General features: G+C 40.1%; 1 protein-coding gene across 1 annotated transcript in view; it reads left to right on the top strand.

Annotated features, from left to right (window-relative positions):
- Nucleotides 1-23,937, top strand: part of JAK1 (Janus kinase 1) — a 130,327-nt gene that overhangs the window by 57,265 nt on the left and 49,125 nt on the right. The window contains exons 2-3 of the mRNA XM_036255281.1: nucleotides 18,323-18,404; nucleotides 20,828-21,026. Of these exons, the coding sequence (XP_036111174.1) occupies nucleotides 18,399-18,404; nucleotides 20,828-21,026 (205 nt within the window). The 5' untranslated portion in view covers nucleotides 18,323-18,398. The remainder of the gene's footprint in view (nucleotides 1-18,322; nucleotides 18,405-20,827; nucleotides 21,027-23,937) is intronic.

A 23,937-nucleotide genomic window follows, 5' to 3' on the forward strand; every position in this document is an offset into this window, starting at 1 on the left:
TTAGTTTTCAGAGCATTGTGCCAGCTATTCCTTGAGGCCATAGAGAAGAAAAGATCTTCTTCTTGTCCTCCAGGAACTAGTATTCAAGTTGGTGACTTTCCCAAGAGCATGGGATGTGCCAGGGAGAGAACCCTAGTTAGATTTTGATTGCAGTAATCTGTAGGATGGAGATACATTGGACATGATTTCTGACTCTGAGTCACATGTGTTGATTAAAGCACAAGTTGGTGGTGTTAGCATAACTTTCATGACAAAGGTGTCATTTAAAGTTATTGTCACAGTAGCAATCATGTAGTTTTTATCCCTGTCAAGGACTTGACTACCAGCACTAGGAGATGAGCTAGTACTATTCCCATTTTATTTTTTAATTCTTGAGATATTTTTTACATTTTTTTCCTTTTAATTCATTTCTAGCATTTTGCTTACTTTAGACCTTCCATTCTCAATCATGTCAGCATAGATCATTCATTCATTCATTCATAATTGACATATAACATTATCTTAGTTTTAGGTGTGCAACATAATGATTTAATGTGTGTGTGTGTGTGTGTATATATATATATATATATAGAGAGAGAGAGAGAGAGAGAAATGATTACCATAATACTTGTAGTTAACATCCATCATCACACATAAAGATTTTTTTTCTTATAATGAGAACTTCTAAGATTTATTCTCTTAGCAACTTTCAAATATACAATGTGGTATTGTTAACTATTGTCACCAAGCTATACTTTACACCTCTGGGACTTATTTATCTTATAACTGGAAGTTTGTACCTTTTTACCACCTTCACCCATTTCATTCACCTCCCATCCCCCTTACCCCCAGCCCTGGCAACCACCAATCTGTTCTCTGTATCTATGAGTTCCTTGTTTTTTGTTTTTGTTTTTGGTTTATTTTTAGATTCCACATATAAGTGAGATATGCAGTATTTGTCTTTTACTTATTTCATTTAGCATAATGCCCTCAAGGTCCATCCATGTTGTTGCAGTTGGCAAAATTTTCTTTTTTGTGGCTGAATAATATTTCACTGTGTGTGTGTGTGTGTGTGTGTGTGTGTGTGTATCTATCACATTTTCTTTATTCATTTGTTGATAGATACATAGGTTGTTTTTTGTGTCTTGGCTTTTATAAATAATGCTTTGATCATGGTGGGTGCAGATATCTTTTCGAGATAGTGTTTTCATTCACTTTGGATAAATACCCAGAAGTAGAATCGCTGGATCATATGGTAGTTCTATTTTTAATTGTTTTGGGAACCTCCATACTGTTTTCTGTAGTGGCTGTACCAATTTACATTTCCACCAACGGTGCGTGAGGGTTCCTTTTTCTCCACATCCTCACCAACACTATTATTCTCATCTTTTTAATGATCAGATGTGAGATGATACCTTATTGTGGCATCGATTTGCATTTTTCTGATCATTAGTGACGTTGAGTACCTTTTCATGTACCTGTTAGCTATCTATATCTCTTCTTTGGAAAAATGTCTGTTCAGATCCATCCTCTGCCCATTTTTAAATCAGATTGTTTTGTATTGAGTTGTGTGTAAATTCTTTATGTATTTTGGATATTAACCCTTTATCAGATACATGATTTGCAGATATTTTCACAGTTGTCTTTTCATTTTGTTGATGTTTACTTTACTGTGCAGAAACCTTTTAGTTTGTAATCTCACTTGTTTCTTTCTGCTTTTGGTGTCAAATTCAGTAAATCGTTTCCAAGACTAATGTCAAGGAGCTTACTGTGTATTTTTTTTAATTTTAGTTTTCAGTTACAGTTTGCATTCTACATTATTTTGTATTAGTTTCAGGTGTGCAGCATAACAGTTAGACAGTCATATACTTTACAGAGTGTCCCCCTGATATTTCAGGTACCCTACTGGCACCATACATGGTTATTACAATATTGTTGACTATATTTCTTGTGCTTTATTTTACATCCCTGTGACTATTTTGTAACTACCAAGTTATACTACTTAATTCCTTTACCTTTTTTACTCAATTTCCCAGCCCCTCTCCCCTCTGGCATCTATCAGCCTGTTCTCTGTAACTGTAAGTCTGTTTCTATTTTATTTGTCCTTTATTTTGATCTTTAGAGTCCACATAGAAGTGAAATCGTATGGTATTTGTGCTTCTCTGTTTCTACATGTTTTTTTAAAGGAGTTTTATGGTTTCAAGTTTTATGTTCAAGTCTTTAATCTATTTATTTTGAGTTGATTTTAGTGTATGGTGTAAGATAGTAGTTGTTTTATTCTTTTGTCTGTCCAGTTTTCCCAACACCATTTATTAAAATAAAACCCATTTCATAAATAAAAGAATTGAGGCTCAGAGATTTAGGAACGTGTCTAAGTTGGCATACCTCCTGAATGAAAAGTCGAAATTAGGACCCAGGAGTGTGATTTTATACTCAGTGCACCTAACCACAAGCCTTCCTGCTCTGCCACTTAATCCTCATATCTTTCATGATACCCTTCATATTGGAATCTCACCTTAAAATAGTTTAGAGGCTGTATACATTTCTAGTAGAGATTAAGAATAATAGGCAAAGGTCATATGCTAACCTCTTGGAAAGAAGCTGCCTTACAACACTTTGTATCCCACTGGCCAGAATTTACTCACATGATTTTATCTTGCTGCAAGGGAGGCCGGCATTTGTAGTCTTTTTTTGTGAGCATCCATGTGCACAGCTAAAAATTATTGAAGAGGGGGAAGAAGGATAATGGCATACAACTAGCAGTCTCTACCACCCTCTCTTAATCGAAGGGGTATTGCCCATCCATCCCCATCTTCTGGTTAGTAGAACACCCTTTCTCCCTCATACCTTCACCTTCACCCTTTTGACTCTTTTTCCCCATCACCATTTAAATGTTCTCAAGTCTCTCATCTTACCACGCTTTAACACAATACAACAAAAGAAAAAAAATCTGTAAATAAAGGCACTGTGTATCCTCAGTGTTCATGTTATATCCGTAGAGCCTTATATGGGACATAGGAGTTTAAAACCCCTATGAGCAAATGAATGAGGGGTTGAAACATTGTTCTTTAGCTTTTATCAGCTGGTTGACAGGGAGATGCTGCTTAGTTGTACTGATGGCACAAATAGTAGGTCCGATTTTATTTTACTGCTGAAAGTACCAAAGAGAGTAGAATATATTGACTGTTGTGGTTTAACGCCTATGAGCTACACTTGGCAGTGGCATTTGGCAGTGTAACCTCTATGAGCCCCAGTTTTCTCATCTGAGGAAATGAAGACTCCACTGACCTTACAAGGTTGTTGTTATCATGATTAAATGAGAAAACTGTGGTCAAGAAGACACTCCTGATAATACTGTTTTCTGCTTTCTATGGTAACTTTTAAGGTCAAGGAGTATCTTTACCTCTACTATTTTATTTCTCTAAAATGATTTTAAATTTTAAATGCCTTCATACAATGGAATGTTATTTAGCTGTAAAATGGAATAAAATACTAATACATGCTACAACATGGATGAACCTTTAAAACATTGTTAGGTGAAAGCCCTGGCCGGTTTGGCTCAGTGGTTGGAGCATCGGCCTGTGGACCAGAGTCCTGGGTTTGGTTCCCTCTAGGGGCACGTACCACCACTACCACCACCACCAACAACAACAACAACAGCAACAAAAACAAACATTGTTAGGTGAAATAAGCCAGACATGAGGCCACATCTTATATGATTTCATTATATGAAATGTCCAGAATAGACAAAAAGATGAATCATTGCCAGGGGATGTGGTAGGGGAGAATGGAGAGTGATTACTGATGGGCATGGGGTTTCTTTTGGGGGTGATAAAGATATTCTGGAATTAGATAGTGGTGATAGTTGTACAATTTTATGAATATATGAAAAGCCACTAAATTGTACTTTTTTTTTAATCTTCACCTGAGGATATTTTTTCATTTATCTTCAGATAGAGTGGGAGGGAGGGAAGGAGGGAGAAAGAGAGAGAGAGAGAGAAACATCTATGTGAGAGACACACATCGATTGGTTGCCTCCCACCGACCAGGGCTGGGGACCGAACCGCAACTGAGAGACATGCCCTTGAGCAGAACCGAACACAAGACTCTTTGGTTCAAGGGCTGAAGCTCTAACTGCTGGATCAAACTGGTTGGGGCTGAATTGTACTCTTAAAAAATAAATTTATATGTTTCACAGGGCAATATAATTGTAAATAAGAGAACATTTTAAAGCTCTCTATAATTTTGGCTCACAATTTATTATTGAATATTCTTTAATAGAAATCAACATGTGCTTAATACCTTGTATGAACTTGAGTTTTTTTCACTGTACGGCCCAATTAAATTGATTTGACATACTATTTTAGACTTGCTTCATTATTTTAGATGATTCCCAGCACATTGAGAAACGTTAGGGTATATTATTCCTTACTAGAAAGAAGAATAGTCTGTGGGCTCCTTCATGAGGGGGATACTGGGGTGGTGGTGGAGAACAGAGACTGTGGAGAAGCACTGTTCTGCAGACAGTTACAGAGCAGGATTATAGGTGCTGCTTAAGCCTGGATGGAACAGATGGTTCCTGAGCTGTGAATTGAGGAATGAGTGGGGATGGCAGAGGCTTGGAGGACCCGGGTGTGTGCATGATGACAAGAACTGCAAATAACTCAGTACATTTGGATTCCAGGGTACAAATAGTGATAAGCCATGGGAGTTTAGATCACAAGTAGCCTTGAAGGCCATCTTTCCTAAAAGAGCAGGAAATAAAGAAGTTTAAGATGAAAGGCTAAAATTTCAGATGTGCAGTTTAGAAATACGACAACTGCGTTGTGGAGGCTGCAGTAGAGGCAGATGAGAAAGAAGGCAGGAACTTTTCAGGAGACTGTTGCCCTAATTTGAGAGAAAAATCATGGGATGATGGACAGAGGTGGACAGAGACACAGGAGTTAGAATGATTGTGGCTTATCACCGGTTGGATGTGTAAGCAGTCTGTGACTCCCAGGTTCCCTTTCCATGCTCCTGTGTCTCTTCCATCAAGTCTGACCCCAGCCTTCCTCCTCAGTCTGGTCTCCTATTTCCCTTTATGAATATGCTTATCTTCTGTTACCGTCCCCCAAACAGGCTTGCTGATTTTCTGCCTGATGCCTTTGATCACACCCTAACCTTCACTTGGCATGGAGCTCACCCCTTCTCTCTACCTGCCCGTTGAGTTCTCTCCTCTGAAGTCATAGCACCTAATATCACTGTCACTCAGCAAATAATCACATTTTGCTTTGTCTCATCTCAATTGCTTTGGGTCATTAGTAACACATGAAGTGTTTTAAAATTACTGCAGGCAAAGTGATATATTGATAAGTTGGCTTAATTAGTGGACTAAAATTGGCTCTTTTTTTTTTTTAAACTTTGAAAAAACAATTTTTTTTTTCTTTATTGGTTTTTTAGAGAGAGGAAGGGAGAGGGAGAGAGAGATAGAAACATCAATGAGAGAGAACATTGACTGGCCGCCTCCTGCATGTCCCCCACTGGGGATCTGGCCCACAACCTGGGCGTATGTCCTGACCTGGAATCGAACCGGCATTGGTACATGGTCAATGCTCAACCACTGAGCCACACCATCCGAACTAGAAATTGGCTCTTTTGAACCCCATTCCCAGCCCTAACTCCTTGTGTCACCTGGCATAATTACTTTCCTCCCCTGATTAGACAGTAATACACGGTTACTGTAGAACACTTTGAAAACCTTAAAAAGTATGCAAAATGAGGTAAGCACTAATCCTAGAAGTACCTGAGATAATAACTGTTAACACAGGTAATTTTTTTAGTAGTATCCTCCCCGTCCTTCATCATTTTTCTCTCTCTAGGATTATTTGCATGTGTCCATACAACTAGGTAAGATCCTCTTCCTGATCATCCATCTATTTCACAAACCTGCCTTTTCCATTAACATATTTTGAGGTTGCTGAAACAAAACAAGAATTTTTAAGTCCAAATTGATATGTGGAGCCAAATTGTCACCGAATAGTGATGATCTCTGGGCAGTAGGGAGAGGAACGTCTGCTTTCCTGTGATACTTTTTCATATTCTTGAATGCATGTTGTTGTTATCATGAGTCTGAATAACTTTTACAGTTTGAAGATGATGGTAATTAATACTTCTGCCTAATCCAGGCTTGTATCTACATTTTAAAATAGCTATAACACTTTTACTGATTAGATAAAAATGGTATTCTGTTATTTTAATTTGACTGTTAGTGAAATTTGACCTTTTCACCATGATTATTTCATTTTTTTTTTTTTTTCCTGTTTCTATTTCTGTTGCCTTCTGGTGACTTGGATTTGAGTCCTAGTTAATAAACACATGTGACCTTTCACTGGTCACTTAGTATCTCTCGGCCATAGTTTGCTTATGAGCAAAATAAGAGGAATGATACTTAAAACTGAGGAGTGATAGAGTCATGTATTGAAAGTGCTTTATAAGCTGTAAAAAGTATATACTTGTACTTATCGATTTTACTTACTAATTTTGTAGTAATTTTGATTAGTTAATGCTTAGGAACGGTTAAGCCGCTGTTGCTTTTTTGCATTTATTTGGAGAAACTCTAAAAAGGCAGAGGTTCCTTCATTGAAATTTATTTTGGTGCATTATGGGATCTGTGGGATATGGCATTCGAAGACCTGGTTTATGCTGCGTTTTGGCCAAGACCATCAGGGACCACCTGGCTGGACACACATCAGAGAGCTCTGTGAACTGATAAAACATTTGTGCAAGTTCATGGAGACTGTCTGTTTAAATGTATGATATACAAGGGAACTTGTTTATGCAAATTCCAGTGACTGGGTTCCCCCACCCCCATTCCACCCTCACAGTTTTGTGAAATGAAAATTGGTCAAAGAGGATTCCTAAGGCCTGAGAAAGTCTGATACGGTCTTCTGAATCAACGGCAGATACATTTCCATTCAACATGGATTTTGTGAATTCTGCCATATTTAAACATGGGTAGTGCCTTACGTCTATCAATTAGCCAGAGCACTGAATTCTGGATAATAGGGAAATGGGGCACCGTAAACAGCTCTACTGAGTAATAGATGACCTCCTGGCCTCCTATTTCTGAATCTGTGTTCCCTTTTTATCCAAGGACAAGATGTTACAAAAATAATTGAGAGTGACTCCCAAGGGTAGTCCTCAGCCTGCAGTCCTCCCTCAGATTGCACCCGGAGGAGGATGAATCACCAGTGGAATGTTGGTCCTCCCCCCCTTCCCGTGCTGATAGTAAATGCCCCAGCCAGGCTCCTCAGCCACTAGGCAAAAAGCTTTGGGAAAGTTTTCTCTGACTCATTCACAGTGTAATTCGTAGAAGAAAACTAGCTTCTTGTTTTTCTTTTTTTTAAAGAAACATATTTCTCTGTGTGTGTGTGTGTGTGTGTGTGTGCAGTAAGGTGTGGTTAGCGTATGGAGTTCCCAAATGAATATGCAAATTAGCTCTTAACTGGTAGCAAAGGGACTGTTTGCTCAGTTAACTTTTACTGTCCCGGGATGTTCACACTTCAGGGGAGGCGGGGAGTGGGGGTATCAGTATACCCTGCCTATATATCCATTAAGAACTAGTTGATTCATTTAAAATACTTGAAACAAAGGATATCGTTTTTCCACAATTGAATTTCAGGTGTCCCTAAGCTTTTCCCCATCATTGCATGGAGTCTGAGAGCCTCCAGCCATGTAGCCTACATTCCGGTACAAGGGGGACTTTCTTATTTCTGAAGAATTCATGCAAGTCTGGGGATTGGATTGAGTTCTCCTTGAAAGTTGTCTTCTCAAAGGAAAGTCCAGACTCTGTAGGTATGAGCGTTTGTGGTTCACTGTAAGCTGGCCTCAGCTTTCTCCCTGTCCTCATTTCTTTCTGTTCTACACCAACTTTCTGTTAAGTTTCCAAAGGGTTTTACACCCCCCTTTCCTTCTTTTGCTGTTTTTCACGTTGCCATGATGTAGAATGTTTCCCTTAGCTGCTATTCTCATCCTGTTTGTATCTTCCCCATCCCTGAGGGCCCACCTCAAATCCCACCTCCTCCATAATGGTCATGCTATTATATGCCTGCTGTGGGCCAGATGTTCTATACACCTATATATATTTCTCTCTCTCAGAGTTTGAAACAGTCCTGTAAAATAATTACTGTTACTCTTATTTGCAATGGAGAGAATAGCCACAGAAAAATAAAAAGTGACTTGAACCCAGCTACTAAGTGGCAGGGTCGGTATTCTTGCTCAGGTCTTCCTGACCTGAAGGTTGAACTCCACTACACTGGTTTTCCCCTAGGTCTTCTGGATTGGAGGAGCTACACCAGCCCCCACCTCACACTTTTTCTGGACATGCTCCTTGGCCTTGGTTGGGTGTGTCTTGTGTTTGGCAATCTAACACACATTATCATTTTGCCACATTCTTGGGCTGATCTTTCTTGCCGATGTATCTTTTCTTGTGTTCTTTTCTTCCCACCAGGCTGTGCTGCACAGGCTTTTCTTGGTGAGTTTTTGCTTGTTTATTTAACTTAATGATGTCCAGGAAAAAGTGAGTTATTTCTCCAAGTTGTTGTTATGTTTATTTAAGTCCAGTTAGACATTAACGTCCTACCATAATATTTATCTCAACAGTAGTCTTTGTAAATTATCCTCTTTTCCTCTATTTCTTTATTTTTATTCCCTTGAAAGGAGAAATAAAAGAACCATCGTGGCTGGAGTCTGTACTGCCCCCACACTGCTGAAAAGAACCAACAGGAAAATTAAATAGAATGAATGAAGACCAAACATCGCCACTAAATAGTTTGGTCCAATGCGATGCCAGTTTGACTAAATTCAAATGTCTGTTAGACAAGTGCTATTTGATAAAAGAATTGTGGATGTAGTCATGATCTGAACTTGCTTGGAACCTCATTTCTAGGGTATAAAAAAGTGTCTCATTGAATTTCTGCATTCTTGTGTGCAGAGTATGAAGTGAGCATTTATCTTGAGTAGTGGCTGTGTTTGATCACCTTTTTCAGTTTATTGGTAGATAAATGTAATTATAGTTGCTATGTAATTCATGTTACTGATCATCTAAGCCTCTAAGACTTGAGAAGCTCTCCCCCTGCCCAGAAATTCCCATTGATGACCATACATTGGACTCTTCTCTCCATTCATAGTGGTTATTTCCATGAAATACACTAAAAATTTTGCACAGATGTGAAGTAAACAGAATGGACTTTTTGTTCTTTAGGTTCCTGCAAAGCATCACTAGGAGATGTGATCAAAAAGTTAGAAACTGGGGACTGTGGGACTAAGTCATGAGTAAGAATAGTGGTTATTGGCAGATTTTAAAACATGGCTCTTCCATGCTTTATGGGTATAGTTTCTATGTTTTCTCGCTCTCTAACATCATTATATGGATTTAGGAGGTAACCAATTGAAGAGCTTTCTGGGAGAAAAAAGTATATGTATTGTACATCGAAGACTGCTGTTTGTATTGAAACACCACAGGCTACATACTATGGGAAAAGAGAAATGAACTTCTGGTAATCAAAGGCATTCCAGATGAATTACATTTCACTTTTTATGTTCAGCTGGGGACTGGATGCACAATGGATATTAACAGTGAATATCAAGTACATTTTATTATTGGTTATTTTGTTGAGCCCTTTAAATGCATTTTTCCCGACTATGATTTGATATTCATTAGTGGACTGTGCAATATATTCTGTGGGTCTTCTTTGGCATTTAAAAATATATTATTAAGTAGAAGAGAATAGTATAGAATAGAAAATATCAGAGTGAATTGCACATAGTAAGGATATCTTTCTGTGAAACTCATTTTGTGTAACACACACACTAAAATATATTTCATACTGTGGATCATGGTTGAAAAGCTGTTGTAAATCATGGCAGTCAGCACAGGTTCCTAGGATATCATCTAGGGATGTGCAGCCCTTAGTAGATTCTTGGCTGATGCTAGAGACGGAGTGGGGAGGAGAGTGAGGGAGGCATGATAGCTCCGTGCTCTGGCGGAGCAGAGTTGACCTGGTGGTCAAGTCTGCTGCCTTGGTGGAGACCAAGTGCGTTGCTCACCGAGAGTCCTGCCTGCAGTGTAAGACTGGAGACCTTGTTGACAGGTTGTCTCAAAGCTAAACATAAACACTAATTACAGTTTCTTGGTAGAAGAGAGGGGTAGGGACCCATGTAGGGAAACATTTTCCTTGAGATTTCCTCTTAGTTTTCTTCCCCAACTTCACTTATATTTTGAGGCAGTAGCTGAGTTCCTTTGGGGTCGATTGGAGTGGACCGTGCCATTTGGGGGATTGACCAGTATCTGAATCCCCTTCATTTCTAGAATGGTCTTCCACTGTTGCTATAGAAGCTGAAGGAGGTGCAGACCTATGACTGGGGGGTGAACTAGGTTCAGCATCTCGGACCCCTCTGAATCTGGAGGGAGTGGCACAAATGCATAGGGGTGGCTTGCAATCATTTGTGGAAGCAGCAGAGTCAGGAGTCCAGTTGTGGTGATGGCTGGTGACACCAGTGGTGGCCATGCTAGAATGCTGTCCTTATCAGACTCTGTATGTGTTCTTGTATCTTTCCCTTTTTTATCCTATGGTAAGCAGAGCTGGTTTCTCTTGTTTGTACCCTTGAACCCTGAGTGGTTAAAGAATTACAGGAAACATGCTCAAAAAGGAGCTTATTAGTACAAGACAGAGAGAGAGACAGCAGGTGAACATGTAATGATACACAAATAAATTAGTAAAAGTCATCAAGGGGTGGGGGATTCAGGGTTGTTTCCCGGTATTTCTTTTAAATGAAGGTACCTTCAAGAATTGTCATATGGCATATACGCAAGAAGTTTCAAGTCTTTGCATCATGATATTTTGGAAATGCAAATTAATGAAAAATTAGTGTTAGGGTGCAGCATAATATGGTTTCAGACATTGTAAGATAGGGTTTGTTTTTTATTCTGTATTTTTTTATCTAAAAGTTTTTTAAAGCTTTGAATATACTCACAGAAAACTGATTTCCTAATGAAATGTTAGCTTTTTGAGTGTGAGCCAGTGACAAACTTATTTTAGAAAAAGAGATTTAGAGAAATCTTGAATCTTTACAACAACCTTATAAAGTAGATACTTTTATTATTCCCATTTTACAGAGGAAACAGAAAACTCAGAGAGGTTGAAAAATTTACCTAAGGTCACACAGACATTAAAGCTGGAATCTGAACCCAGGTTAGGGTGACCCCAGGCTTCTAACTGCTTCTGTTCTGTAAGGAACTTGAAGGTCATGTAAATACTATTTTACTACACTGGATTTGAGCCCGGAGAGCTTCAGGGGCTTGCTCAAGACCAGGCAGGTTCCTGCAGAACTGGGCTGGACCTGGGGCCTCTTTCTGATGGGTGGTTTCTCTCATCACCTACAGGAGGGAGCTGGCACACAGACACCGTCCTCCATCAGACCCTCCCTCATCCTTCCACACTGTCTCCCTTTTTCCTGCATGATCCCTCCTGGTCTGCATATTCCTGCCTGCACATCCGTCCTCATTTTTCTTCCTCTGGCCCTTTTCCAGAACAGTTGCATCCTTTCTTTTTGTCTTTTAAAATCTCTTCCAGTCCTCAAAGCTGGAAACAGATTCCACTCTCCCTGATCACCTCACAGCCTCTCTCGACTCCTGTAATTCTTACTACCTGTCTCTTGGCATCTCTTCCACGTCCACTTTCTTGAGGTTCCCCCATGTTTGTTTCTCTTGCCGGCTGTTAATAGACTGGAAGGTTTCGGGCTCAGATTTCATTGTGGCACTTCTTTAGATTCCCCCAAAGCCCCATGCCCTGCTTAAGGAAGTGTGGCAAACCGAAAGGACAGTGAAGCTGGAGGCCGAGAAATGTGTCTGAGCCTAGTCTCGCCACTTACTGGCCACTTGACCGTGGGAAAGTCTGAAGCTGGATCTTCTCATCTGTGAAAGGGGCTGTGAGACTCAAATGTGGTTATAGATGTGAAAACCTTTTTAAGCTCTAAAGTACAAGGTTTTATTGCAGTGGTTCAAGAGTCATTGAAAAGCACATAAGGTGAAGACAAACCATTCCCCACCTTCCATGTTTGGCTTGTTCACTTCCACCATATTTTTGACCCCCTATATTCTGTGCTATTCAACAACCTTATCGTATTAGTGGTAAAAGAGAAAAAAAGAGTAGCAGAGTGTCTTAATACAATTTGGCTTTTAGGAAAATACTTATTGACTTTAATTAAGCAAAGTACTATATTTACTTTCATCAGAAACCCTCTCAGGGAAAGTGGGCTCTTTGGGAGCAGTGCAGAGAGCCCTGACCCATTGAGTTGGCATTGATTGTTTGAGCATCCCTAGAAGTTGATTGTAAATGCACCAGCACTTACGGTTCTGGGGTATTCCTGGAACTGCTGCTGTAGTTATGTGAGTTATTCTGTGTGGCATATAGAAAAGCCATAATTCTGACTTGCTTACGGGAAAAAAGAACAGATTTTGTATTTATATTATCTGGTCCTCTGGCTGGAATCCATAAGCTTTGCACAGTGTCATGTGATGCTTTCATCAGAACAATTGCTCTGGGTCTTGGCGAAGCAGGGGGCCACTGAAGTCAGTAGACACAGTCACATTCAAGGCTCCTGTGAGTGCGAAGCCCCTGCTGGTGAGGCTGAAAGGGAAACAAAGACGCTTTCCTGGTCTTGGTGTTTGTGTTAGGCCTCCAAGAGGTTCTGTGCCTCTGTGGGGTGGGCCTGTGCCAGGGCCACAGGGCTTTCCTCTCCACACCTGCAGGGGTGGCGCCGGAGCAGTGCCTTAGTGTGGACTGGAGCGCACAATCCCTGGAGGGAAGGGCCTTGGAATGAGATCAGTCTCCTCGGTGGATGTGAGACTATCAGAAGCACAAAAAAGGCAGAGAAGGCAGTGGCATTGGTGATGGGGGCATTTTAAAGCAGTTTTTTTTTCCCCTGTGGAAGGAGCAAGATCCTTGGAATCAGGAGTCACGTGTTTGACTCCTGGCATTCCCACTGACTGGCCTGAAACCGCGCCTGTTTGTTTTTTTTGTTTTTTTTTTTAAATTAATTAATTAATTAATTTTTGTTACAGATGTTTCTCCTTTTCCCCCCACTGATACTCCCCCTCCCTCTCCCTCCCCGCCCTGTCCCCAGCTTTGTTGTCCATGTCCATTGTTCAATGCATACATGCATATAAGTTCTGTGGTTTATCTCTCCCAACCTCTCCTGTTTTTTTGTGAGGATTTAGTGCAAGTGCCTAGCTCCATGTATAAGATGTAGATGTTGGAGTTACCTCTCCTTGTCTGGAACTGTATTCCATCAAACCATAATCCATTTAACAGAAATTACAGCCAAATCTGAATGCTTACTGCCTGCTGAATTCTGTTAGGCACTGATGTGCATTAACTCATTAACTCGCAACAGCTCTGTGAAGACACTGTTTCATCCCTCCGCTTACAGCTGAGAACACTGAGATGTAGGGATGTTAAGTAACCTGCCTAAGATTACAATAGCTAGTAGGTGGGGAAGGTAGGATCTAGCCCAGGCCAGGGTGATGCCAGCTCATGCTTTTAGCTGCTCTGTCTGCTGTGTCCTCTGAGATTTATGAAACAGGACTCTGATTTGTGACCGGACTTCTGCTCAGAATTTGTTTACTCTTCTGAGCAAGCGCACAGCCCACCTTGTCTTCTGCCAAAGCCTACATTATATTGCTTTAGCACTTAACACCTTTCCGAGCACTTTCACATCTCCGGCCTCATTTGAAAAAGGCTTGATGAAAAATGTTTGGAAGACCCTTTTTGATCTTTACACCAACCCTTTAGACAGGATGTTTTCTCTCAGGTTAATGGATGGGGAAACTGAGGTTCAGAGATTAAAATGACTTGCTCAAGGTCACACTTGCTAATTGTGTATCAAGTCACTAAGAACCCACCACCCTGGTTACAGTGACTTTTCCATTGCATATATTGCTTAGTTTGTCACCTTCATCTTTCATTGAACAACTGTTTAACTATTTATTGATCACCTCTGATATGTGCCAGCGTAAAGCGCGAAACAAAAGAAACAAAAGTCCCTGCCTTCTAGGACAGCAGTTCTCAACCAGTGGGTCGCGACCCCTTTGGGGGTCAAATGGCCCTTTCACAGGACCATCGGAAAACACATATTTCCAATGGTGATTCATAACAGTAGAAAAATTACAGTTATGAAGTAGCAACGAAAATAATTTTATGGTTGGGGGTCACCACAACATGAGGAACTGTGTTAAAGGGTCAGGGCATTAGGAAGGTTGAGAACCACTGCCCTAGGAGCTTATATTTTTGCATTAGTTTCCTCACCCACCATAAGACTGGTGCCTGTTGAAATAGTTTTTTTAATGTTTAATATCTTTAAACTTAAAATTTCTTAAGGTATTAAGTAGCTGATTTCAGGACATTTTCTAGTTACATGAAATTTTTCCCCCTTGAGTTCATACCTTAATTACCTCAACATTTTATTTGTATTTTCTACTTCAGAAATTAAAAACTTTGATTCCTTTAAGATACACATAAAGTAACTCACTGGAGGTGTGACGGTTTCTTTACTAAAAACAATCAGATACCCAAAGTATTTTATTTTGATTGTCATTGATTTTAACTATTATCCAGCCTATTTTCATCATATAAATCTGGCAGTGGCCTTTGGCCAGAAGCATTAATATTCTGATGATCATATTTGTGAATATTAACATCGTCTGTTTTTATGTCTCTTTTCTCCACTATTCCAAATTTAATTGTATGTTCTTCATATACAGATACCTGTATTTCAAGAGATATCCTTGAAAATATTAGAGGGTTTTAGTATTTTCAGAAATAGATTTTTGGAATTGTGCATTTTGTAAAATAGTTGTGAAATCCCATCTAGTACAGTTTAGTCCATGTTCAAGCTCACAAAATTATGTTTTGTTTCTGTTACTTTTCCCTCATTCAGAAAGTATCATGTGTATCTGTCTCTCGCATAAAACTTTTATAAATTAAAAAAAATCAAGAATTACAAAATTTCCCTGATTTTTCCCCCCCCATATAAAGTAGCATCTACGAGATTGAGCCACAAAATTAATCCTCTGTCATGGAAAGAAAGACATTTTCTTTCAAATCCTTGGACTGTATAGGTGAATAAGGATGGAAGAATTCACTGCCATCATCAAAAAGCTTTTCATTACTCACTTTTATCCTTCCCATTTTCTGAGCTTCATTGTTTTCCTCTGAGCTGGGAATGGAACCCAATGAATCATGTAATTTTTAAAGGGCATTGTGTAATTCCAACTGGTCAGTTTTTTTCTAAGATGAAAGATTTTCTTTTTGTATCCTATAGCAAGAAACTTGAATTGATGTCTTAGAATTATCCAAAGTATTTATAAACTGATCTTTCTCTTTTCCTACCTGTTGTAAGAGTAAGTTGCTAGAAATATTGTTTGGTTTATTTGGAAAGAAATGTTATCTGAATGAAGCCATTACACAAATGCTGTAGCACCAAAAACCACTTGTCATCTTGAATGAGGACAGTTGTCATTTCATATGAATTGGATCAGTAGTCCAAGGTTTAAGTGCTTAGGGTGATGCCCAGCATGTCTATTAAGTGCTTTAAAATTTTTTATCCTTAGAATGTCAGTTTCCTGAGAGTAGGGATTTTGTTGTTATTGAATCAGCATATAAAACATCGTAGTAAATATATTTTGCTAGAAATTCTGTTCCTGATCGTGTTTTCTCAAAGAGTTTAATCTCTAGGCTAAGCATCACAGATTGATACTATTTTTTATCCTGTCCAGTAATGCCAAAGATCAGTTTGGAAATTAGACACAATGTGATTTCAATATAATGCTGCTCCTAGTGGAAAAAGAATATGGGAAAACCAAACTCTGCTTAATTACAGGTTTCCATAGAGTCCTAGTTCTAGAAGAATCTTAGTGATTTTAGTCTGATCCTCAAATCTTACATGAGGTCAAGAGCAACCCCATGACTCCTCAGTTCAAGTAACATGTGATCTGATGTATAAAATACTTCGTGAGTTCTAAAATTTTATGCTGTAGCTCTTCTTAAAGAGCCTGGACCTGGTGGAACTTATAGGTCTTTTCCTGCTCTAGAAGGCATCGAGTATGTGTCCCTTTTCCTGATTTGAGATATATAACGCTTTAAAGCATGGAGCTCATCTGGTTAATTTTTATTCATCCTTGGCAACAGATTATAATGGCATACTGCAGGAAACCTGGGGTAGGAAGGTCCCAGACATGTTGTTGGCAAGTACTGCCTATAAATCTGCTGGTGCTGGTCTTTGCCCAGATGTAAAAAGGAGTATTGGAGGGATTTTTTGCAGCTGGAGAGACCAGACTAGTTCCTCCTGTTTACAGGGCCTTTGCACATACTCATCCTTCACCCAGAGTGCTTTCTCCCCACCTCCCCAGATATCCATTAAATCTTTGGTCAATATTACTTCCCTCTTGCTTGAGCTCTCTTTTTCCTTCAGAGCATTTTAAGCTCTTCATAATTACCTGTTTCTGTGCATTTTTGTTTGATTCTATCGGTAATGCAGACTATAAATCCATGTGATCTGGGACCATATCGTTCTTGTTATTCATTGTGGCCTCCTGATATAGCTCAGTTTTTGGCCCTTAGAACTGCTCAAAAATCCTTGTTGAATTAATCTCCTACATGTGACATTTAAAACCCTGCTTCTGCCCTGGCCGGTTTGGCTCAGCGGTTAGAGCGTCGGCCTGCGGTCCCGAGAGACCCGGGTTTGGTTCCCGCTAAGGGCACGTACCTCGGTTGCAGTTTGTCCCCGGCCCTGGTTGGTCCTGCGGGTGGCAGCCACTCGATGTGTCTCTTCACATCGATGTTTCTTTCTCCCTCTCTTCCTCTCTCTCCCTCCCGCTCTGTCTGAACAAAAAATGCAAAAATGTCCTCAGGTGAGGATAAAAAAAAATAAAAATAAATAATAATAAAAAAATAAAACCCTGCTTCTGAGCCGAAGTAAGGCATTAGTGTGTAGCTAATTTCAGGTTGCTGTTGTAATGCAGGGCAGGATATCTATTCACATAATTAAAACAATTGATTATGTTAAATTTTTTAAGCTGAAAGTCTAATAATTTGTTCTTTGAATCTTATTAAAATTGTCCATGTCAAAGTTGTTACATCAGAATTCATACTATATACCCTGCCTGGCCTCCTATCATTACTTTTGCTGAAAAGTCTCATCCACTGCAGAAAGCCTACCCAAAATAGCCATCGCCGGTGTTAGTCGCCAGAGTTAGCTAGAGGTACGGAAGACATCATGACACACTCTATTGATTTTAGGTTGCTTTTATGTTTTCCTTTGCACCATCTCCCACTTGGGCTGTAAGGTTCTGTAGGAATGGTGGCCTTGTAGCCTTAGAGGTGACCCATCTTCATGTCATTTTCTCCAGCACCCCTCTACTTTTGCCACGTTACACCTGGGACTGTGCGCTTCCTAAAGCTGGATTCTGGTAAAATGTGTTGAGTGACAGACAGAAAACAGCCAGTAACCTGTATTAACTTGGAAACCAGTTTCAAATCACTAAGAGTGGTTGCTCCTTATTTGCAAAAATAATTTGATTCTACTGTTAAAAAGAATTTGTGAGAAACACCAAGGAAAATTGTTAAAACAATACAGAGCTCTGTGTGCGTAGGTGGGTGAGGGTGTGTGGGTCAATGGGTGGTTGTGAGGGTGAGACCAGGCACTTGAATGCTACAGAACCAAGCTTAGTAGGCTTTGTGGTAAGGTTGGGGTGGGAGGTGGGGCTTTATTTGCTACCTAAGTTTTCAAATAAGAATGGCTTAAAAAATATTTGGTGAACTGAAAGCGTCGTCAGATTTATTCCCAGGCCCTCCCCCTTTCATCGTACCATATGTTGATTCACCATTAAAATGAGGCCAAGGACAGACCGCTTTGGGAGGAGGGTAATTCTAAAGGAAATGGAAATAGGAAATAAGAGTGCTCATCTTTGGGTATCCTAAACTATTGTTCCCAGCCTCAGGAGAGAGGTTGTTGACGGAAAAGGTGCACAGTCTCCACTTACTCTGGGCAGGGTACTCTACGCCAGGAATCAGAAGTCCCCAGCTTCCTTTCCTGGAGCAGTGAGAATAACATCTTCTTTGATGTTTACACCCTAAGCTGCCTCTCCGTCCTCTCGGTGCCCTCATCAATGTTTTTTTTGTTTCCTTCTTCCTCCCAAATGCTTTTTCCTACCCGCTTATGGTTTGGGCTGTTTCCTTAATAAGTGTCCTCTTATTTTCTGATGCAATTGCCTCTGCAGCTGATTTATTTATTTTTCTTTGTCTAGCTCAGCTCTGAACAGACTTTGGAAAGTAGAGAAGAAAATCTCGTCTGCTTTTGGGGGACGTTGGACAGCCGAATAAATGCAGGTATGTACATTCAAATATTAATGACCAAAAGGAAAATAACTTAAAAAAGAATAATGAAACCAATCTTGAGCTTGTATGGCTACCTGTACTATATACTTTAGTTCTTAAATATCAGTCTTTTAATTTTTCTTCATTTTAGATTCGAATGTGCTGCTTAAAAAAAAAAAATCCCTACACAAAAGTATAGGAAGTACAAAGTACAAGTTAAAGCTTCCTTGGAATCCCTGCTAGCTCACCACTGTTAATTGTATTGTATGTTTTTCCAGATTATAAATATGTATAACACGAGGGTCATAAAATACGCATTATGCTTCTTTTTTCCTTTTGTAGTATGTCATATACATCTGTCAGTGTTGGTTGTACAGCTTTATGTTAAAATGTTTAACAGCTGCATGGTGTTACTGTTGCTGTTACTTATTTTGTTGAGTGAGTCCTCTCCTGTTGGACATTGTTGGTTGTATTTTCCCCCCCATTTCAAATGGTGCCACATCTTGTATATATATAATTATGTGTACTTGCCTGTTTATCTCCTCAGGGTATAACACCATCTTTACATTCTTACCCTGCCATGTCTGGGTAGAATCTGAAGGACAAAGGTGAATCTCATATTATGAAGCAGCCTTGATACTCTGTTTTCTATCTCTGTTTTTCATTGTGGGGTGAATTTGGGGACTCAGTGTTGAGATTTAGAACTTTCTTGCCTAACAGGTGATTTGAACCTCAAAGTAAGTTATGAGGTTAGTCTTTCAGCTTGGTTTCTGGAAGATTCTGGTTTTGCAGATTCATTTTAGAGATTAAACAAGTAAAATTGAGTGCGTCTCAGTTTGTAGCATTGAGGCATACCTAGTTTATGCCCCTCCTATAACTGTCTTCGCTCATCAGGGCACCTAATAGACCAAGCACATGAATTTGGTGAAGAGAACTGTGATTGCTGTCCATTCTATATGACGTGTCTTGTTTTGAGGAGCTTCCTTGGGTCGTTCTGCAAGCTTGTAAGTCTCAGTGCTAGGTACTTGGGAAACAAAGATGAAGGACACAGTCTTTGCCCTAAGGGAACTCACAGTATCTGCCAGGAAGAGACAGAAATGAATAAGGTGGTTGTAATTCAGTGTCGTTAGTGCAGTGTGGTGAGTTTGGGAGAGGGTGTCTAACTTAGGGAATGGTTTGGAGGTTCAGAGGCGGCCTCCTGGAGGAGTTAACATCCAAGCTGAGTTCTAAGGAAAATTGAAGTTTGCCATGAAAGGGATGAGGTGGAAAGGTATTTTTGGTAGAGGGATCAGCATGAGCAAAGTCAGGAAGGTGAGAAGCATAGCACTGGCGGGATGGGGCCAGGTAACAAGAAGATGGCAGCTTCGTGGGTGTGAAGCATGAAGTAAGAGGTTGGGAGTGATAGAAGCTGAGACTAGTGAGGCTAGGTGATGGTGGGCCTTTGTTAGGAGTTTGAGATTGGTCTGTAGATTAGTGGGGGGACTTTTGGAGGATCTGATTTGTCTTTCAGAGACATTACTTTGGGGGCTAAGTGAAGGCCGGCTTGGAAGACAGGAGTAAAGTTGTGACATCGGGTCAGGGAAATTAGTTTGTAAGCCATTGGTGTTGGGTTGAGGGGAAGAAAGAATGGGTAGGGGTTTCCCTTGTTCCCCTCTCCTTTCTGGTCTTGCCCAAGATCAAGTTGCTGAGGTTGGCTCCTTGATTCTTGTTGCTCTCCCTTTTTAGGAAGCTCACACAAATGACTTGTTTGCAAGCTTCCCACAGAGGTTCTGACCTTTGCACAGCAAGGCCGCCCACCCTTATTCTGCTGCTACCATGTGCTGCCCATCCTCCTACCTGCCCAAGCGATGCTGGGGACCTGGTTCTATTTATTAATTTTTGTGACCTTTCTGTGTGGTTTATGAACATGAGTTACTAGTCATTTTGTGTGCACTGTGTAAGAGTCAGCCCTGGGCTGGGTTCTGGGGGCATGAAGATTGAGAAGACATGGTCACTGCCCTTACTGCGTCTGCAGTTCAGTGGGAGATCGACATAAAATTAAAAGACAGTGTGATTCTTGCCATAGCTCTACTCAGAAGTGAAATGATTCCAGTAGAGTTAGCAGCAATGTTAGTATCATTAACATCAGTGATTCCAGAATGAGCCACATTTTCCAACAATAGCTTGTGTGCAAATAGAGAAAATAAATTTAAGCCCTGTCTAAAATTATTCTGATTTTTGAGAATATGGTCATAATTAATTAGAATGTGTAATTGATTATTTTCCATAGTTTTACCTCTCGTAAGCTCTGATGCATTTGATTTCTGGGGAGGGAAGGGCAGAGAGAGGTACTTATCCAATACTGCGCATTTCTGCTTGCTTATCTTCACAGCACTCTCTTTTACCATTGGAACTTTTTAGCACATGGAATGACCCTAGTCTTGTTTTCCTTGCAGTATCTAAACATAAAAGAGGACTGCAATGCCATGGCTTTCTGTGCTAAAATGCGGAGCTCCAAGAAGACGGAGGTGAATCTGGAAGCCCCTGAGCCAGGGGTGGAAGTGCTCTTCTACCTGTCGGACAGGGAGCCCCTCCGGCTGGGCAGCGGGGAGTACACAGCGGAGGAGCTGTGCATCAGGGCGGCGCAGGACTGCTGTGAGTACTGGCTGCTGCCTTGGGCCCAGGGCAGGTTTCAGCGGCACACCATCCTAGAAGCAGATCGGGTGTCTCTGCCCCTAGTGGCCCCGTTGAGGAGAGAGGTGTAGACTCTGGGAGTCAGGGGTTCAGCCCTGCCTCTGCCCCGCCTCTGCCCCTCACTTGCATTTGACCTTAGGACAGTGAATTGAATTCTGAGAGGTTCACTTTTCACTTTCTTCATTGCAAAGTGGTTTGTTGCTGCTGTCATGAGCTGTGGGATACCAAGGAACAATGCTTGCCTTCTGTGGAAGCTTAGTTTTTATTTCCTCCACATCTATGAAATTGGGATATTAGCACGAAATGAGTGAGCAAAGCACCTAGCACAAAGTTCAGTAAGTGGCATCTCTTCATATTATAATAATTGTTCAGAACTTCTGAAAGTGTGATTCGTCTTGCTGCTGTGACCTGCCCCCCCCCGCCCCCCCCCCCTTGTTATGCAGAGGTGAAGTGAGAAATTGAGTGTCACTCTGTGGCTTGGTCAGATTGGGGAGTTGTGAAAAGGACAGTGAGGTTGTGAACAACACAATCCATTTTTTCAAAGTGAGGCTTGTCTTACTAAACTTAGCCTGTTGCCTTCAGAAGGTGGCAACCAAACTGAGTAACAAAATAAAACCATTTTCATTATCCTTTAAACTTGGGGTCATTGGCAGTTTTTGCCTTTCTCCTTTTAAATGACAAAGTCATGTCATAGAAACCTAGGAATCTAATTCACTTAGATCCTATAGTGATATACAATGTTGTAAATATACTAAAATTCATTGAATTATACCTTTAAGACAGGTAGACTTTGTGGTATGTAAATTACATCTCAATAAAGCTGTTTTTAAAAGAATCAACTTAGCCCTGGATGGGTGGCTCAGTTGGCTGGAGTGTCATCCCATGTACGAAAACGTTGCTGGTTTGATCCCTAGTCAAGGCACATACCTGCATTGTAGGTTCCATCCCCGATTGGGATGCCAGTTGATATTTTTCTCTCACATTAATGTTTCTCTCTCTCTCTCTCTCTCTCTCTCAAATCAATAAAAACACATCCTTGGCTGAGAAATGAATGAATGGATGAATGAATGAAAATAAAATCAACTCATTTTATGTTGATGATGAACTAGCTCTGATGACAGTTTGATCCATATTTTATTTATATCATCTTTAGCCCTCAGGACAACTCTTTGGGGATAGTATGATTATTTCAAGTCATCTTCTTTGTTTGTAATATAGCTTGTCTAGAAAATTAATTTTCTTTCTGACATATATCTTTCTGCCTAAAATGCTCTAAGTACCAGAGTTCTAATTTAAAAAACAGAGATTGGTGCTATAGGGAAAAGTTTAGTAGACCCTTACTAACTAAACATAACACTGGGTAAAATTGGGTGAGCTATATAGATTATAAAGGAAAAATGCATTCATATTCTAAAGTTTTTTGACTAAATAGCAAAGTATATAAGGAATCGGCTTTATACATCAGCTTTAAAAATATTTGTAATTAGCAAAACAACTAGATGTAAATTGGTACTTCTAAAATATTTTTTAAGGCATTGTGTTTTTTTCTCTTTTTACTTGAGATTTAGTTTATAGTATATGTCATCTTTGCCAAACTTCTTGCCACCAGCATAGCAGGTGGAAACCTCAGTTTGTGAGCACAGATCATTTGTGCAGAGTTGTTGGGCTGCAGTTAAAGGGAGGTCAAGGTACTGCTGCCGGGGGAGATGAGCGAGCCTGGGGTCCGAAGACAGCCACAGCTGCTGTCCTTCTGTAACTCTGGGCTCAGCGCCAGTCCGTTTGGGGCGTCCGTTTCTAAGCCCAGTCTGTGGAGAAGGAGTGGTCTCTATTCTAGCTGACTTAGGAAAATGTTATAAAAATTTATCAATTTCCTGAAAATCTACAAATACAGCATGCCACATAATCTTGTAGCTCATTATTACTATAGTAAGTTTGGGGCAGGATTCTTTTCTTCCGTGTTTTTCACTATTATATAGCAAATTTTTGTATTTTAAGCTCTCATTATTTCATCTCCTCAGTAGTTCTATCTTGGTTTGAATCCCAACTTTGCATTTTACTAGCCGAGTAACCTTGAATCAGACTAAATCACAGGAGACCACAGTTTTCTTTATTTGTAAAATGGCAAAAATAATACCTCATTAGGTGTTAGGAGGATTTAAAGATAATAAATGTAGAGTGTATTAACCTGGTGCCTGATATTTAGCCCTGAGTAAATGTTAGTGTTGCTATTGTTCCATATTTTTATATAAAAAGGTATCTTTGATCCTCATATTTATAAATACTGATATTATTGGAATTAGACCTGTGATAGAATGACAGACAGATCCATGATTATAAATAAATTATGCTTCAACTTTGTAGTCAGTGCACATTTAAGTATGGATGTTTATGAAGAAAGGCGAGGTTTCCAGACCAGTCCACAAAAGCCAATTTGTGAATGAAAAACTATGGTACACGTGAAACGTAGCCCTAAGAATACTGTGTGCAAAAGCCACTTGCCCTTTCCCCAGAGAGAATGCTGTTTGAAGTTTAGCTCCATCCTCTTTGTTACGAGGAGGAACATACCTTTTGAAGGGGTAACTCTAAGATAACTTGGACCAGTTACCTCACATTCTCACATTATTTTCAGCTAAGTTTACTATATCTTAGTTTGAGACATGGCCGCACATGAAAATATCAGTCAGTGTTGATTATTTTTTGTCATTTTCCTCCCTTCCCCACTTGCTTTAGAGGACAGATCTGTGTATTTTTAATCATGAGCTCAGAAGTGAGTGAAAAGGTGCTTTCCTGGCCTCATAATCTCCCTTATCTTTTCGATCCTTCTTGTATTGGAGGAAGTGGTGTTGGGGCGGGAAGGCAAGGGAGCTTATTG

This window comes from Molossus molossus, unplaced genomic scaffold (genome assembly GCF_014108415.1).
Source record: "Molossus molossus isolate mMolMol1 unplaced genomic scaffold, mMolMol1.p scaffold_m16_p_12, whole genome shotgun sequence".
Taxonomy (NCBI): domain Eukaryota; kingdom Metazoa; phylum Chordata; class Mammalia; order Chiroptera; family Molossidae; genus Molossus; species Molossus molossus.